Source organism: Chanodichthys erythropterus, chromosome 23 (genome assembly GCF_024489055.1).
Source record: "Chanodichthys erythropterus isolate Z2021 chromosome 23, ASM2448905v1, whole genome shotgun sequence".
NCBI lineage: Eukaryota > Metazoa > Chordata > Actinopteri > Cypriniformes > Xenocyprididae > Chanodichthys > Chanodichthys erythropterus.
Window position 1 is genome coordinate 14,085,001 of NC_090243.1, and position 19,992 is coordinate 14,104,992.

At 35.6% G+C, this 19,992-nt stretch overlaps 1 protein-coding gene across 13 annotated transcripts in view; it reads left to right on the plus strand.

Moving 5' to 3' along the window:
• Window positions 1–19,992, plus strand: part of dpyda.1 (dihydropyrimidine dehydrogenase a, tandem duplicate 1) — a 239,481-nt gene that overhangs the window by 91,934 nt on the left and 127,555 nt on the right. For 11 of the 13 annotated variants that reach the window (XM_067378763.1, XM_067378754.1, XM_067378755.1 and 8 more), the window contains 4 exons: window positions 955–1,062; window positions 2,489–2,658; window positions 7,464–7,674; window positions 16,203–16,387. In XM_067378763.1, coding sequence (XP_067234864.1) covers window positions 955–1,062; window positions 2,489–2,658; window positions 7,464–7,674; window positions 16,203–16,387 — 674 coding nt within the window. Of the gene's footprint in view, window positions 1–954; window positions 1,063–2,488; window positions 2,659–7,463; window positions 7,675–16,202; window positions 16,388–19,992 lie in introns of those variants that run through there. The other 2 variants (XR_010893848.1, XM_067378767.1) reach the window with 2 other exon arrangements.

The window sequence follows — 19,992 nt, forward strand, 5'->3', positions numbered from 1 at the left end:
CTCTCAATCTATCCGTTGTCCCATCCATCTATCTCTCCATCTGTCCATCCATCCTTCCATTCATCCATCTGTCTTTCTCTCCATCTCTTCATCTTTCTGTCCATCTCTCCGTCTTTCTGTCCATCATTCCATCTCTCCGTCATTCCATCCATCCATCCAGTTTATAATGCACTTTGTCCATCCATCCATTCTTCCATCCATCCATCCATCCATCCATCCATCCATCCGACTTTCTCTCAATCTATCCATTGTCCCATCCATCTATCTCTCCATGTGTCCATCCATCCATCCATCCATCCATCCATCCATCCATCCATCCATCCATCCATCCATCCATCCATCCATCTCTCTTTCTCTCCATCTCTTCATCTTTCTGTCCATCTCTCCATCTTTCTGTCCATCTCTTTGTCATTCCTTCCATCCATCCATCCATCCATCCATCCATCCATCCATCCATCCATCCATCCATCCATCCATCCATCCATCCATCCAGTTTATAATGTACTTTGTCCATCCATCCATCCATCCATCCATCCATCCATCCATCCATCCATCCATCCATCCATCCATCCATCCATCCATCCATCCATCCATCCATCCATCCATCCATCCATCCATCCATCCATCCATCCGTGTCTTAAATTGAACTTGTGCATAATAAACTTTTGTGTATGTGTGTATATATGTATAAATGTATTTAAATTTAAAAATAGCAAAAATAAATAAATTATTTGGATAATTATTTTAATAATTATTTAAAAATGTAAATATTACTTATTAAATTCTTTTGTTAAATTATATTCTATTTATTAATTTAAATCAATAGGAAAATCATTTTCTTTGATTAATTACACTGATGACTAAGTATAGACTAAGGTCACTTTTGAATTCATTTTGACTTTAAGACCGTAAGATATATTTAGCTAAATTTCATGTCTGTCTGATTTGTTGCAGGTCTTCCTCAAGCTAATAGACACAAGCTCTTCGATGGCCTCTCCACAGAACAGGGTTTTTACACGTCGAAGGACTTTCTCCCTCTTGTTGCGAAAGCCAGTAAACCAGGTGAACACCCTGAGAAATCTGCCTGTCACACCTGATGATTCAAAGTTTTAAAAGTCCAAGTTATTTGAATTATATATAAGCTTCTTTGCTAGCAAAAATATATTTTTTATATCTATTCTCTGAAAAGCTTTGAAGTACCATGACTAGTAATCATTCAGTATCATTATGCATTATATTATAATTACAAACTTTTCAGGGCTGCGTTTCCCAAAAGCATCATAAGCCTAAGTTGATCGTAGCTCCATCGGTAGCAATGGTTCTACATTCAACTTAGGCTTACGATGCTTTTGGTAAACACAGCCCTGGATATTGCCATGATATTTTACCCTTATTTCTGAAGATAATCCTATTTGTCCTTGTGTTGGCTTCAACCATGTTAAACGACCAAAAAAAGACCAAAAATGGTGCATGGTATAGTTAGCAATGCCAGATGTAATTGCTATTTCTAAAAGGTATATCTGAATACTCTAAAAGAACAGAAAAGAAAATGAGAAGTTTTTGTTCCTGCTCCCCAGATTAATGGGGTTTAGTCTCATAATGTTGGCATCAGAATCAAATGAAAATGGAAATTTTGGGGAAAGAACCTGATTGAATGAATAAAACCTTAGTAATGAATAAATCTTAATCCAATTCTACTTCTTACTGTACCTCGCTGCATTAAGGCAGTTGGCCAAGGATTTAATGAAATAGGAACATCTGAATCTTTACAAGCATTTAAGACATCTCAACAAAATCAACAAAATTAAAAGTGTTTTTACACATTCAGTATGATAATGCCATTAAACTAAAGATGACTGAATGCAGCCTTAAAAAGGGATTACATTTAGTCTCAAGAAAGATGGTTATTAATTATTTTGAAAAGAATCATAAATAATAACATTTATACATTATATAGTATACATTAATTATATAATTTGTATTATTATATTAATATTTTTTTTATGAAAGGTAAATAAGGTTAATTTTTTCATGTGGTCTTTAAAGGCTAAATCTGTTGCAGATCAAGTTTTCAAGATTTTAAACCTCAGAGCAGCATAAATGATTGAATTCTGATAGTTATCACATGCTGAAATCACCACGTTCAATATAGGTGCAGCCACCCTTATCGCATCTAAAAAATTAAAGCAGCACTACAACAGGTGTGGAGTATGAAATTACTGATACGAGGACATTTCCGGGAAACAATATGAAATCATAAAAAAATAAAAATAAAAAAAAGACAAAAGACAAAAGGTTGACGTGAACCAGGCTCTCATGGAAGCAGAATAATTTGATAGTGACATGCTGTGAGGCTTCGAGATGCAATTTCACAGCGCTTTACGAACAAGAATCTGCTGAGCCGTTAAGTGTGAATTGTTCTATAGTCAGAATTCATGTCTCTTTCTCACTCTTTCTTGTTCTCCTCTTCCTCCTCCTCTGATTTCAGGGATGTGTAGTTGTCACTCAGCGTTGCCGGAGCTCCGTGGTACTGTGATCGTTCTGGGCGCTGGAGACACAGCCTTCGACTGCGCTACTTCTGCCCTCCGCTGCGGCGCCCGCCGTGTGTTTGTGGTCTTTAGGAAGGGATTCACCAACATACGAGCTGTTCCTGAGGAGGTGAGGAGAAAGGAAGATGATCACACACAGATGCCTCTTGGTTTGATATTTTATGTATGCCAGGGATTTTAAAACTTTTTGACAGGCCACCAAATATGCTGATTTCCCTTCTTGATAATATATATATATATATTATATTATCATTGTTGAGGTCTAATTTGACTTAAAATTAGTTTTTAATTCAATTTTTTCTTCTATGACTTGAGAGCAAAAAAAAAAAAAAAGATTACAAATAGGAGAAGACCAAGGAAGCAGAGAGTCAGGAATTGAGAGAAAGAGAGTCAACATCAGGCAGTAGAGTGAAGCTTATTAATATTTGGTGTGAGAGAAGTGTGAAGCAGAGATTTATGAAGAGCTCTGTGAGAGTGTCCTCTCTCTAGACCACTGACACCGCTCCTAAGCCTTCCACTCTCATTTATTGCAGACATGCCTTTGCTTTCAGGGGGAGATTACTGTCAATTGTCCTACTCACACACAGGGCTCTCTGGTGAGCTATATACCCGCTTCCACACTGGTAATGATGCCAGCCGGCTAAACGTGTCATGATCGGCTCCATTTAGACAAAGCTGTGAAATATGTGCGTCAGATGTACTGAGGGAAGTTATTTTTTTCACCATTATTTTTTTGAGACAAGGCTAGGACAAAGTACTGGCCCAAAGTTTTCTTTCAATAAAAAAAAGTACACACAATTTTTTTTTATTGCTTGATGAAGTGCACAAAGTACAAATGCAATGCAAATGTCTGATAATCTAATCATTTTAATTATTTAAAAAAAAAAAAAATGTTTTCCAAACAGGTAGCCCCGCCTCCAAATTCACACCATTGGTTGAGCAGCACAGCTGAGCAAAGCCACATTAGCATTGTTTCCATCTAAAGTTGTGAATTTAAAGGGTCTATATGTAAGAATTTCCATGCATTAATTGCTTCTTTATTGCCAATGTGTGAACAGCTTATAACAAAACTTAAAAAACGAGACTTTCCCCAACTTCCTAGGTTGTCTATGAAAGCTTTTATGCTGGGAAAATCAAAAGAATGTGAAGTTTACATGCTTCTGAGAGCCTCTCTTCCGTTCTATGACACATGAAACAAATGCTTATACAATGTTCATGATAAAAAATTTTTTCGAAAGAGCTCTTTTCACTGCAAAAAATGCTTTTCTTACTTAGATTTTTTTTCTTGTTTCCAGTCCAAATATCTAAAAATTCTTAAATCAAGAAGCATTTTCTAGACAAGTAAAAATTATTTTCTTGTTTTCAGAAAAAATAAGTTTTTCGTTAAAACAAGCAAAATAATCTGCCAATGGGGTAAACAAAATAATATTGTTTTCAGTGTGAAATAAGATTTTTTTTCTGAAAATAAGGCAATAATTTCTACTTGTCTAGAAAATGCTTCTTGATTTAAGTATTTATTTGATTTTTGGCCTGGAAACAAGAAAAAAAATCTAAGTAAGAAAAGCATTTTTTGCAGTGTTGGGGTTTGTTTCCTTAAAGCTTTGTTAGCCAACTAACATTGCAAAATCCATTGAATTGTGTTGATAATGAATGAACTTACAACTTTGGGAAACTTTCTTGGCTTTCTGAATTCTACATATAGCCCCTTTAACTTTGGAATATTGCATAAAACATTTGCATAAAACATTTGCGAATAAAGCACTGTTTCCATTTCATGTGTTCAAGAGAACAAAATCTTCACTTCCTGGGAAACTGCAGCAAAATAGCTGTATTAAAAATCAAAGCTGCAATTGGGAAAGCCATTGTGGCTCTTTTTCGTACATCTTATATTACTTGAACCTCAAAGCGCGCAGATGAAACGCAATAAACTCTGTCATGTTCTCTTGCGTTCGAATGCTTGGTGTTTGGGAATGCAATCATGTGAGACATTTCTGGGAGGTCATTATACCAAATCATTTTGATGACAGACTTTGGCTCAGGCATTTCAGAATAACCAAACTTACATTTGAGTTGCTCTGCAATAAGAATTGGTCCACTGGTTAGTCAATATATCCAATCACATCTTCTGTTGAGGCAAAGGCCACGTAAGTATGATGGATTTATTCTGTAAATGTGTTTAGTTTATTGCACATCTCTTCTTATCAGATTAAAATAATACCCACCTCAATTATTTTTTATGCGCATTTTTAGAAATGATTCGCATCTTGCATTTCTAGTGGGGTTTTTTTATTCGATAACCCACAATTCGCATAAAAATACGTGGATGCAAACAGCTACTGTCTCATTTACAGATGTCTCTGCACATTAAAGTGAAAATTGAAAGTATTTTAACATCAGAAAAATTACACACTTCACCTTCAAGTCTGATTCACACATTGTTCTTCACATCGCCCACCACATTACGACAAAGCATGGTAAAGTGCAGTAATTATTCACATCTGTTTACACTCTCCAGTGAAGACGCTCTGCTAATACGGCCGCCATCATCTTCAACTCATTAAAGCTGTTTATAAGCTATATTAAGTTTAAGGCTCCTGTAGGCGTATATAATCAGAACAGAGCGCTCGATTGTGCATTGACGTGAACTGAGTCAATTTATGGAAACATAGTAATAAGAAAATAGAATTGTCACCGCACGACTACATTCCTCCCACCGGCCCCCTCCGCAATGCTGGTGGGCTTCTTTCAGGTGATTCAGCCGCCCTTTTCATCTCTGTTTTTTTGTAATTGGAAAGAAAATCTGTAAACTTTCTGATGTGCTTCCACCAAGCCAAATCGCACTTGATGTTTTTAACGAGGTACACCGCTCTCATAATCACGCGCTTCATTATCTCAAGGCCGGATAAAAGACGTGACCTTTGCTGTTTGTTGTTACATGCGCTAACTTCACACTTGTTCAGTTATAATATCAGAAACGTACTTAAAGGGATAGTTCACCTTTGTGTAGTTCCAAACTGGTTTTTGTCTTTCTGTCTTGTGTAAAACATAAGTTTTCCCTCTTTTTTTGTGAACTAAGTACACTACCGTTCAAACGTTTTGGGTCAGTAGGATTTAAATAAAAGAAAGAAATGCATACTTCTATTCAGCAAGGATGCCTTAAATTGATCAAAATGGATAATGAAGGCATGTAATGTTACAAAAAAAAATTGATTAAATAAAAATATTGTTTTTTGAACCTTCAGTTCATCAAAGAATATTGAAAAAAAAACTTTTCAACATTGATAATAATAAAAATAAATGTTTCTTTACTACCAAATTAGTATATAGAATGATTTCTGAAGGATCATGTGACACTAAGACTGGAGTAATGATGCTGAAAAGTCAGCTTTGCCATTGCAGGAATAAATTAGATTTTAAAATATATTAATAAAAAAAAATTTTAATTTGTAATGGTATTTCACAGTATTACTGTTTTACTGTATTTGTGATCAAATAAATGCAGTCTTGGTGCGTATAAGAGTCTTTTTTAAAAAACATTCAAAAAATGTTACTGAACTCAACCACTTTTAAATGTTAGCTTGCATATATATTTAAGTTTTTATAAGACACAAATGTTTGGCTAGCACTGTAAATGTGCATTTCTCAGGACTCAGGGGGGTGGTTGAGTTACCTTCAAATGTCTTTACCACACTGTGAACCCGAATAAGTTGGGCTAACTCAAAAAATTTGAGGTAATCGGTTACATCAAATTATTTGAGTTATGATATTCCCAATTTTAAGTAAGCAGAACAATCAATTTTTCAGTTTGCATGATAATTGCTCCTTACTTGAAGTACTTAGTTAGCTCGTACACTTTGATAGCAATTAACATCAAATATTTAGGTAATTAACTTTATTTTTGAGGCCTTTCAAATCAAATGAGTTATTTATTTCACTGTAAACCCTGTTAAAAAATTCAGAAAATGCCAACTTGTTAATTTGCTAACATGTTAACAAAAGCATGATATAACAACTTAAAATACGTAACTTTCCTGGCCTCATGCACCACTTGTCACCATGATGGTAACTCTCTAAAAACCCACATTAACAGAAACTCTTCTAAATTAGCATAACAAAACATTAATCACTACCAAATCTCCCTTATCCCTTAATTTTGCACAAAAAAACATTATATAACACTTAATTTTAGCATTTACTCTCCCTTTCAAGTGTCATTGGCAATGCATGCTGGGAAATAGAAATCCCAGCCCAGTTTAAGTTAAACTTAAATTAGTCTAAATTAAAAGAAATGAGTTCATACAACTCAAAACAATGAAACAGTTCAGTTTGCTTGAAATATGTCAGTGCTGTGAAGTCAAAAAAAGAGAAAGTTCCAATTATCACGTTATCAGCTAACTAAATGTTACTAATTTGCACAGCAAGATTCTTTTCAAACTGTTGCTCTGCCATGGCAGTATTAGAAAACTGACCAGGAGGTTCGAAATGTCATACTAGCTCACTGCTTAGTGCAAGTTGCTGCCTTAAATTTTTAAGTACAGTCAACTTTAATGTTTTTAAGTCATTTCAACTTAAATTACTTAAAATAAACTTACTTGAATTAAGTTGAATCTTGTATAACCTATAAAAAAAGTTGAAAAAATTGTGTTGAAAATGAGTTAAAGCCATGTAAAAACATATTGTCGACATATATCTTTTTTTACAGTGTGCGTCTTGTGCCCTGTACAGTGTATACTGCATGCTATTTAAAAAAAAAAAATACTAATGTATGTGAAACAGTAAGCATTATGCAGAGATAATCATTTCAATCATAATTTCGTTGCGTTTTTATTTCAGTGTGTAAAATGTAAAAATTTCAGATAATCTGTGAAAACATTTATCAGTTTATTTGAATTGTAATGTTTATGATGTGTTTAGATGGAGCTGGCCAAGGAGGAGAAATGTGAGTTCCTGCCCTTCCTGTCTCCACGTGAGGTATTGCTAAAGGGAGGCCGGGTTCATGGAATGGAGTTCTGCCGAACCGAGCAAACCGAGTCAGGACAGTGGGTGGAGGATGAAGATCAGACCATACGACTGAAGGCCGACTATATCATCAGTGCTTTTGGCTCTCTGATGAACGACCCCGCAGGTACTGGATGTTCCTTATTACAGATTAACACAAAGTTGACATTGAAGACGGCATGAAATGGAAGCTGCTATAGACTTTTCTTCCCTATTGTGACGTATATCTGGGTATAAGACAAAATGAAGGACGGGACTTCATTTTGTGCATCAGGAATTGATTGGATTGTTGGATCATTGTGTTTTGCTATTGGTTGATCTCATATGAGTGACAGGTTGTCCTGCCCTCGCACCAGTAAACACGTCATCAGAGAAGAGGTTGAGGGGAAGTTATTTTGATTGAAGATTATTATAAGGGCACATGAATTTAAAAAAAGATAATTACTTATAAAATAATTTATAATAAACACTGCAATATTCCTTTAAAAAATTTTTTATTTCGTGGCGACTTAAAAAGTGATTTATTTTTCCATGTAGAATTCTCCAGAATTTTTACAATTTAAAACAGTGTTGCTGCCTGTTCAAAGTGGTTTAATTTTAGTCAGGTTGCTTCCTATGTTGGGAATAGTCACAGACCTGATGTCTCACAGTAAATTTAGTGATTCTAAACCGTGTTTGTGGATTGGACTCAGGCACATTATGCTGTAAGTAAACCCATCAGTGCCCTGAATGGCTGCCATTTCCAAATGGATGAGGCCCATGTTGTTGATGTTGTTTCAGGGATTTATTCATTTGATTTAGGGTGAATTAGCTTGGCTGTCTTGCAGCTCCAGTGTTCTCTGATTAGGTAGTGAAGTGTACAAGGGTAAATTTGACCAACTATCCCAGGCCCCTGCTAATCCACTCACTTCTTATCACAGAAAGTCTGGAAATCAACAATCAGTAGTTAAAGTAACACTTTATTTCAATGGTCCACTTTAGACTTTCTACTAACTATAAATAACTTTGCAATTACATGTAACCTAACTCTCATTAAAGTATTAGAAGTAGACTGTCTGCTTAATATCTGCTAAACCTATTTACTGTTCCCCTGACAGTAACTTTGCAACTACATATCAATTTATTCTACTTACCCTAACCTAATAGTCTACTAATAGTCTACTTAAACTCTAATGAGAGTTAGATGGCATAGTGGCAAAGTTACTCATAGTTAGTAGAATGTTGAAAGTGGACCATCAAAAAAAAGTTTTTATTTTAAACATTTGGTGGAAATGGTGCTTCCATACTTTTTTTTTTTTTCCCCAAATGTCAACACTTTAAGGCAACATAGACACATTTTACGATTTTAGAACTTAAGATTTTATGTGTTTGGTAGTGTGGTGATGAATGGCTTTGAATGAGTTTGATGCTGTTACCAAATGGAAATCTTCTTAAAACAGAGTGTGAATGGATTAGCATTGAGCTTCTGCAGTCAGACCTCTGGGAGCAAACGCAAGTCATTACCGCACAGTTACAACTCAAAATTATTCCTGGATGGTCTTAGTGACGTGATTACAGGGTGAAGAGGAGAGACTGTGCGTCCATTAGAGTGAGAGTCACCAGCGCCAAAGTCACCATCTTCATTTCAGCCGTATAATTATCTGCTCGCCAAGTCCCTGAACTGTGACCAATAGCAGTGTGCGAAAAGCACTGCATTTATTTCGGCCGTTAATTAATGTACTTGTTTTTTTGTTTTGTTTTTTCTAACAAATTTTAGTGTAATCCCTCTTTTAAACAGAAGCAATTGTGCTAATCCATCCTGCTGCTTTCTAGTACTGATAGATGTGGTCAAGTACTTGTGATCACAGCATGTCATTTATGTAGTTAAATGAACTCAGTTAACAGTTGATTAATAATATAAATTGTTACAATTCAATCATTTAATAACTGTAATCAGCAGACCTGCTAATTATTGGTGGGCTGCAGTATACGATATGTTCATGGCTGATGACAGACCAGAACTTTTTCTGACATGATTTTGAAGTCCACTAATTAGATCAGGCTGCTAAAGGGCAGACCCGCTATGATTTTCAATTAGGGTTGCATTAAAAAAACAAGGTGTAATGTCACTGAGAGACTGTAGTGTCCAGACTCCAGAGCTGACTGGAGATGACATGAATTCACGATAATGAGATTCATCTCACCCACGCTATGAGTTTACTCACTGACCAGCCTGCAGTAACACAACAAATTCTCTAAAACTAAAGCCCGCTGTTTCATCAGCTGCAAACTGTACGTGATATGATAAGATTTTTAAAAAAGTTTTAAAATAAGTCTCTTATGCTCACCAGTGCAGTAAAATACAGTAAAACTGTAATATTGCAAAATATCTTTGCAATTTAAAATAGCTGTTAACTATTTTAATATATTTTATAAAGTAATTTATTCCTGTGATGGCAAAACTGAATTGATCATTACTCCAGTCTTCAGTCACATAATCCTTCAGAAATCATTCTAATATGCCGATTTGCTGCTCAAGAAACATTTTTTTATCATTATAATCAATGTTCAAAGGAGTCCTTGATTATGATTTCACTTTTTTAACTTTAGTTATTGTATAATGTTGCTGTTTGAGCATAAACAACATCTGGAAAGTTACGATGCTCAAAGTTCAATGCAAAGGGAGATATTTTCTTTTAAAGAATTCGCTTTTTCAAGACTACAACAAATGGCTGGTAGGGACTACAATGAGCTTCGTCCCGGGTTGGTGACATCACAAACCCAAAAATTTACATAAACCCCGCCCTTGAGAACACTCAACAAATAGGTTGAGGCCATGTTGGGCTGCTTTAGAGAAGAGGAAGAGTTGTTGTAGTAGAGTGTTGTTACCATACTGTCATTTTACCATACTGCTTCACAAATTAGGGTCAATTCAGCACTGGATTTGCACAAAAGATTAACATGAGGCACATGCTAGTCGGTGAGTTGAATCAACTCCACAGCAACTACATAAATTTATCCACTAACCGTTCAGAAATGTACAGTTTCATTCTAAAAGTTGTAAATTCTTCCTGAGTCTCTCCATCAGTGTCGACTCCGGTTTGAACAATGTAAGGCTGAACACTGTTACTGACAATCCTCATTTTGTCTGCGTGAGATTCTCCAGCTTTGCTGTTGTTGAGCTGTTAAAGCTTTTGGAAAGCAGGCCGGAAGCAGCAGCTCATTTGCATTTAAAGGGACACACACAAAAACTGCATGTTTTTGCTCACATCCAAATAGGGGCAAATTTGACAAGCTATAATAAATGAACTGTGGAGTATTTTGAGCTGAAACTTCAGAGAAGTTTATTTATATTACATCTTGTGAAAAGGGGCATTATAGGTCCGTTGCATTTCTAAGCATCTTTGTGGAAATCATCATACTTTTTTTTGAAGATTCTTAAGGCGCTTTTCCACCGAAATTACCCGGAACAATTTGTCCCAGGAACGTTTTTTCCCCCAGACCTATTGCTAGCTGCGTTTCCATAGCGGCCTTAAGTACCGTGAAGATAGTCTGGTGATATAGGACCGCCCGCGACTTTCCAGTTCCCGCCGGATCTCGTCCTCCACATATAAGCTTAATAAAGCCTGAACCTCATTGTCAGTCCATCATTTGTATTTTTTAACTCCATTGTTGATTTGAATAGCAAACAACTTGGATGGTTGGAAATAAAATGCTGCGTGGACTCAACCAATCAAAATGCTGCATGAACTCAACCAATCAGCATCCGAAAGTTCCGGAGCTTTGAAAAAGTACAGGGGGAATTTTTTTACTCGGAACTTTAGACATTTAGACCCTGGTTCCTGGACAGAATTTATTACAAATAGAAATAATTTGTAACATTACAGTATAAATGCTGTTACTGTAATTTTTCATACATTTACTGCATTCTACACTACAAAAAAAAATCTAAATCCCAGTAAAATATCTTATTAATAATAATAATAATCCATTATCTTTTACGAAATTATGTATTGATTTAATCTTATTTTTCTAAACCCAAAGGGAAAATTTATTTTTGTCTACAACACTAATTGCAATCATTCAGCAAAAATCAATCATTACGTGAAACGTTTCAGTCAAGTGTGCCCAAGCATTATAAATGTACATGCTTATTTTCTTTGTAAACTATTCATGTTTATACTGTACCTTAGTGTATAATACATTAGTATAATTGTATGTTTTACGCATTTTACATTTTAATGATGAATAAAGAATATAGTGTGGTTGCAATTATTATACTAAAAAAAAATCAACTGATTATAATGCATTAAGATAAGCTTTACAATGAATTATATAAAAAAATATTATTAAATATTTATTTATTCAGCAAACATCACATCAATGCAATTATGCCTGAATGGACTTTAACATTTTGCCCCTTTTCGGTCCTATAATTTCTTAATTTGTCCTGCTTGTAATCTGAGTTGTTTGTCCTCACCTTGAATTTAGCACTCCTGGTTGCTTCTTAAGTATTATTAGCGCTATTGTACAATGTCTGACCTGTTCACAGCATCTGTGCAACATGTTAAACATCAGGCAATGTCTGCTCTGCAGGAGAGGGTTATCATTATTAGCAATTAGTCTACAAGGTTAATTAAAGCACACCAAATCACCTCTTAGCAGGAACAGGAAATGGTGTACTTGAACGAAAGCCAGCTATTGTAATTTCGTAAAGAGATTTTATGGAGGTTAGAGGTATTTGTGTGTGCGGCTGTCTTGTAGTTAATGTAATCAGACTGTGTTGTTCGTACATGCCTGTGTTCATCTCGATCCCTATTTTTAGTTCATTGTCATCTTAGTGTACTTTTACATTTCACATATTACGTTTTATAACACAAGCAACTGCCTCAGTTCCGACCACACCACACCTTCACTTAGTTTCACGAAAAATGCTGAGGGATGGTTTTTTTTTTTTTTTTTTTTTTTTTTTTTTTCATCTGTGTTCTTTCATTTAGGAAATATGAATTACTTGCCCACTCAAGTGCCTCGTCAGATTGGTCTGGCCACGGCCGTTGAGGGCTGGTACCAGAACAGCTGACATGGCTAGAAAAGTTGGCTGGTAATCTAGCAGGCCTGCCCACTGGAGCTAACAGATGATTTGATCCCTCGCCACACTTGGCTGTTTTTTCTTTCCATTTTCTTCCTCCTCCCCCCCATCTCTTCTTTGTGGGGGAGAGGGGCTGGATTGTGATGGAGTGTTCTGTATCCGGCTCCTGTCACTCCAGCCAAAGCTCCGCCCTATCCACCCGGTCGGCCGAATATTCAAACATCAGCATTCCATTAATCACACTCCATCAGTGGTAATGAGGCTGCTTGCTTTCTCCTGCACAAGACTGAACAGCAACTTACATTTGAGCTTGACAGTCAAACACAAGCTTTAAAACACTGAAACACCAGTAAATTAGAACAGATTGAGACTTATTTAAAATCTTGTCATTATTTACTCATCCTCATGGGGTTTCCAAACCCATGTGACTTTTATTCTTTTGTATAACTTAAACAGATGTTTTGCAAAATGTACTGGCTGCTCTTTCAATAAAAGTGAATGAAAGGGACTGGCACGCTCCAAAAATTACAAAAATGCATCTTAAAAGTGGTTTATATTCAAGGTCTTCTGAAGTCATATGATTAGCTTTGTGTGAGGTCTAGACCAATATTTATTTTGTTTTTATGAAAAATCTGTAGCTCTCAAATCCCATTTCGGAAGTGAACCACTGCTGTAGTGCAGTAATTAGTACACTTAATATCAATCATATCGATAGTAATCACTGTTAATTAGTGATTATTTTTGGTATTATCATGATTATCAGCACCGGTCTAATTAAAAAAAAAAGAAAAAAAAAGAATGCATTTTATGTAAAGCAAATCTTGATTTAATTTCATAAATTCTGTGCATGTCTCATATACTTTGCCTACATATTGTTTGGAACAAAAAATCTTTTACAGTTCCAAGTTCAAAAATATGTCGACAAAAATTTGTCATAAAATAAAATAATAAATAAAAATATAAAATTAAATTAAAATTATATTAAATTAATAATAAAATAAAAAATAAAAAATATAAAATAAAATAAAATAAAAAAATACAATAAAAGTGAGCAATTCTACTTTTGTTTTCCTCAGCATATAGGTTTGGAACTACATGAAAGTATGGAACTTGTTTCCGCCACTAAATAAAAAAAAATAAAAAAGGTAATTGCGACTTTTCCTCTTACAATTCTTACTTTTTTTCTCACAATTGCAAGATATAAACTTTAAATTTTGAGTTATAAAGTCAGAATTGCATGATATAAAGTCAGATTTGCATAATATAAAGTCGCAATTAACTTTTAAAGTTTATATCTTGCAATTTAAAGTTTATATCTCACAATTCTCACTTTATATCACACAATTTTGACTTTATAACTCGCAATTCTGACTTTATCACTCAAATCTGACTATATCTCACAATTCTGACTTTATATCACTCAAATCTGACTATATCTCACAATTCTGACTTTATAACTCATAATTCTGACTTTATAACTCGCAATTCTGACTTTATATCACTCAAATCTGACTATATCTCACAATTCTGACTTTATAACTCATAATTCTGACTTTATAACTCGCAATTCTGACTTTATATCACTCAAATCTGACTATATCTCACAATTCTGACTTTATATCACTCAAATCTGACTTTATATCTCACAATTCTGACTTTATAACTCATAATTCTAACTTTATAACACTCAAATCTGACTTAATATCACGCAATTCTGACTTTATAACTCGTAATTGTGACTTTATTTCAATTCTGAGAAAAAAGTCAGAATTGTGAGATATAAACTCACAATTGTGAGAAAAATTTTTAGAATTGTGAACTATCGCTTTAAATTCTATTTAACTCAGAGCATTGCTTGATTTGATTAGCAATAATTAAAATGGTTCAACTAACTAACTACTAACCAACTGAAATGTGTGCCATTGCAGCAGAGACCAATGGGAAGTCATTCTGATGGAATGAGCAACTATCCTAGTGTGCTGGTCCACAATCCCCGTCCTCTCCTTTATCCAGTGTGGATTCCTCTGCTTAATGGACCCTTGCAATTTGCATCTGTCAGTGAGGAGAATGCCCATGGGTAGAGTGTGTGTGGGAGAGAGAGAGAGAGCAAGAGAGAGTTGCTGCTTTACTTAAGAATGATCTCTGAGGGCTATGAGAGGCCTGACACACTCTACTAGCTCTCCAGAGCGGACAGGAGAGAAAGAAAAACAACTCACTGTTAGCTTCTGTGTGCGTGTGTGTGTGTTGAAATAGGATAAGTGAGGCTGTTGAAGAGGTCTAGGCAATTGCAGAGAACTCTAGACATTAGACAGAGATAAAGGAAATAAAAAATAAAAATAATAGAGAAGAAGAACAAGAAAAAGTGTTGACGATCAGGATACCAGGCACAGTGTCAAGTGAAGGAGCCAATCTCTCTTCCTCTCTGTCTTTGAACTGACCTGCCAGCCTACTGGAGGATATTACAACTTTGTTCTTAACATCACTTCCTTGCAGCCGCTCTCTTTAATCGCCAGCAAGAAAATCGAAAGCTTAGTTATGAGGAGGAAGAGGAAAACTCAATTTATTGTTACTTAGAAGTATTGGATGGGCTCTGGTGTTTGGAGTCAAGAATTTCGTATGTTTAATGTTTAGGAAATCTGATTGTTGGTGTGCATTTTTGTTGCTGTCTCTTATTAAAGGGGACATATCGTCGAAAACAGGAAATAAAAGATTTCGATATACTGTGTAAACAGTCTCCTCAGGGCATCATGACTGTTTATTAAAACTAATATTTAAAAATCCTGGTCCATCAGGAATCATCATGGACACTATAATATTATATTATATTATATTATATTATATTATATTATATTATATTATATTATATTATATTATATTATATTATATTATATTATATTATATTATATTATATTATATTATATTATATTATATTAATTAACACATATTATAATAATAATAACAACACTTTGCAATAATTAATTTCTACATATACATTTTTATCATTTCAGGGTGTATAAATTAAATTCACATTAATTATAAATTCTTCCATGGATGATGACATTTTGTCATTTGTGATTTAGTAACATTGTCCAATATACAGCTGACTTTTTGACTCAATAAGAGAGAGGAGTTTCATTTGTCCTTAGTAATCCTCATAATGTGCAATAAATCTTGGGCCTCCTGTCCTTAGATCTGTATTTGGAATTTTCTTCATTGATAAATGTAGGACGCAGTCCATGCCGAGCAGCCCTGCCTTCAGAAGATGGATGGTGTGTGTTCAAGAGAGTGGAGGGCTGGTCATTTCAAAATGTAGATCAGTTTGACAGAGTATCTTCCTGCTAACGTTACTAACAGTGAATGAAATGCACCGGGAGATGTTACATTAACCTCGCAAAAAGAAAAAGAAACACCAGTGGGGGAAAAAACTGTCGCCATTTGTCTTGTCAGTGACTTCATATTATTTTCTTGCCATTTCCAGTCTATCAGGTTTTTCCTTTTCCGCAGGTCTTTTTCCGTGTCGCCTCTTTCCTCTCATGAATTTACCCTTTCTTTATCAGTTCTCTCTCTCTCTCTCTCTCTCTCTGCAGTGATCGAGGCCATGGCTCCCATCAGGTTAAACAGATGGGGGCTTCCTGAGCTGGACCCAGAGAGCATGCAGACTAGTGAGCCGTGGGTGTTCGCTGGGGGCGATGTGGCCGGTCTGGCCAATACCACCGTGGAAGCAGTCAATGATGGGAAACAGGCCTCCTGGCACATACACAGATACTTACAGGTACTTTTCTTTCTTTCTTTTTAGAGTAGTTGAAAAAATAAAACTAGATTTTGAACATCAGGAATAAAGTTAAAGGAATAGCCCACCCAAACATGAAACTTGTCATCCATGTGATGATATACCAAATCTTTTGCACAATATCTGACCTGCTGTGAAAAAAACCTTGCAAAAGCTCCAAAAAATCATAAAAGCACTATGACCTCCATATGACTAATTCCCTATAAACCAAGTCTTCAGAAGCCATGTTTTTGTGTGACGAAAATATGGAAATCTTCCTTTATGATGTAGCTCTTGAATCTCATTTGCACTTGTGTTCAAATGTGCTGTAATTGGTCATGAGACGCATATAAACCAATGACGTTTGACATTATTGATGTACAATCTGCTGTGAAACATCTTGAGGCACAATGTTTACATGCAAATAAGATTTGAAAGCTTTTGTTTTCTGCAAAAAATTACCCTTTTAGATGTATGACTTCAATAAGTAAATATGAGATGTATATGTGACCCTGGAACACAAAACCAGTCATAAGTCACATGGGTATATTTGTAGCAATAGCCAGCAATACATTGTATGGGTCAAAATTATCGATTTTTCTTTAATGCCAAAAATCATTAGGGTATTAAGTTCCATGAAGATATTTTGTAAATTTCCTACTGTAAATATATCAAAAAAATATTTTTGTGAGTGGATATGCATTTCTAAGGACTTTAAAGGCAATTTTCTCAATATTTTGATTTCTTTGCACCCTCAGATTCCAGATTTTCAAATAGTTGTATCTCGACTAAATATTGTCCTAACAAACCTTACATCAATGGAAAGCTTATTTATTCAGCTTTCAGGTGATGTATAAATCTCAGTTTCAAAAAATTGACACTTCTGACACTCATGGTTTTGTGGTCCAGGGTCACATTTGAGACTAATTTCATGGTTCTTTTTTTGTTCTTTTTGGTGCCTGGTGGCCCCATACTTATGAAAAAGAGCCATGTTTTTGTGTTTCTCATATAAAAAAAGAAAAAGAAAAAAAAAGATGTACAATGTGTATTTTTGGTCAAAATAACCCTTTAAGATGAGGTTATACAAGCCACACACATAATATAATTTCTGGGAGACATGCGTGTCGCTTTCTTTAACGGTCTGCCTGGAAACAAGGCTGCCGCAATGCCAAACCCCCTCATGGAAAAAGAAAGCCAGTGTGTTTACAACTGTGACAATGAGCAATTGTTGCTGTATACTTGCACTACACTCTTGAATTAATAATTTAATAGATACATGCCCATTTATGGGTGTCAGTCTTTTTTTTTCTTCTTTTCTTCTTTTTTTCGTCTTTTAAATGTTGATGAAAAATCTTTTTGGAGCTTGGTGTACGGTGGCCCAGTAGTGCACAACGAAATTAAACCACAACACAACGAAATAAAGCCACATCACAACGGAAATGCTCCCGACCACTTGGGGGCTCTCAGAGCTCGGTAATGTTAGTATTCCTTGCCACTGTTCTATAAAGTCGACAGTCAAAGATATACAAGATACAAAGATATCAACACCATGATTAGTTTTAAGTATGTAAACATTGTATATCGACATGAAATATTAATTAAAAATCAAGTACGTGCACAATAGCTTCATATTTATACTTGTGAATTATTTGATGCGATACCACGGTGCATGATGAAGGGAACGTCTGCCAATTCCACCAAGTGGTTAAAACGTATAATTTGTATTCATTACAATGACTTTTATACATTTAAAAACAGACTTGTTCAAGTTCCAAAGCTTGTTAATTCATGTTGGTAAGACTGACAAGCTTTGGAATTTGAACATGTTTTAAATGTTAAAAGTCATTTTAATTAATACAAATTATACGTTTTAACCACTTGGTGGAATTGGCAGATGTTCCCTTCATCATTCGCCGTGGTAGCGTGTCAAATCTTTCACAGGTATAAATATGAAGCTATTTTGCACGTAGGTGATTTTTAATTAATATTTCATGTCGATATACGGTGGTTAAATACTGTTAAAACTAATCGTGGTGGTATTGATATCACTGCTGAACAGTGGCAAAGAAAACTAACTTTACCGAGCTCTGAGAGCCCCCTAGTGGTCGGGAGCATTTCCGTTGTGTTGTGGCTTGATTTCGTTGTGTTGTGGCTTGATTTCGTTGTGTTGTGGCTCGATTCCGTTGTGTTGTGGCTTGATTTCGTTGTGTTGTGGCTTGATTCCGTTGTGTTGTGGCTTGATTTCGTTGTGTTGTGGCTTGATTCCATTGTGTTGTGGCTTGATTTCATTGTGTTGTGGCTTTATTCCATTGTGTTGTGGCTTGATTTTGTTGTGTTGTGGCTTGATTTCGTTGTGTTGTGGCTTTATTCCGTTGTGTTGTGGCTTGATTTCGTTGTGTTGTGGCTTGATTCCGTTGTGTTGTGGCTTGATTTCATTGTGTTGTGGCTTGATTCCGTTGTGTTGTGGCTTGATTCCGTTGTGTTTTGGCTTGATTTCATTGTGTTGTGGCTTGATTCCGTTGTGTTGTGGCTTGATTTCATTGTGTTGTGGCTTTATTCCGTTGTGTTGTGGCTTGATTTTGTTGTGTTGTGGCTTGATTTCGTTGTGTTGTGGCTTTATTCCGTTGTGTTGTGGCTCGATTTCGTTGTGTTGTGGCTTGATTTCATTGTGTTGTGGCTTTATTCCGTTGTGTTGTGGCTCGATTTCGTTGTGTTGTGGCTTGATTCTGTTGTGTTGTGGCTTGATTTCGTTGTGTTGTGGCTTGATTCCGTTGTGTTGTGGCTCGATTTCGTTGTGTTGTGGCTTGATTCTGTTGTGTTGTGGCTTGATTTCGTTGTGTTGTGGCTCGATTTCGTTGTGTTGTGGCTCGATTTCGTTGTGTTGTGGCTCGATTTCGTTGTGTTGTGTTTGCTTTTTAAATTTTGTTGTGTTGTGCACTACTGGGCCAACGTACTGGTGGCCCCGAACGTATGAAAAAGAGCCATGTTTTTGTGTTTCTCATAAAATAAAAAAAAATAAAAATGTACAATGTGTATTTTTTTTGTTAAAATAACCATTTAAGATGAGTTTATACAAGCCACACACATAATAATTAGATAATAATTATTGTAAATGCCATTTATAATACTTTGCTGTCCCTGCTGTGAGATGTCATGTCAGCTGCCCAAATAACAATATTTTGAGATCTGGCACCGTAAACACACACCCAAGTTCATTTCATCGACATATTCACATTTGAAAACACTTGCTTTTGTGCTGATGAGACCGAAACAGATGTTGCCCTGATTATGTCCCGTGTTAAGATCACAAAACCCAATGGAAAAGGAGGATTTGGAGTGCTGATTAATTATGTAGATGAGAGCTTTACATGCGCTCTACAAAGAGTGAGCTGTGACACCACTGGATACAAAAGCCTCTCAATATGAGTATGTTTATGAGTAATCAGAGCACAATAAGGAATAAATTAGCATTATAGCGGGCGGTAGGACAATGGTCTTCCTGTGGCTTCATGCGGCAGAACCGCTCGCCGGGGCCACACAGCGAGAATGCTGTTCCGCACAGGATTATTCCGTAAATCTCACCTCAGAGGCACTGGCGATGCGAGCTT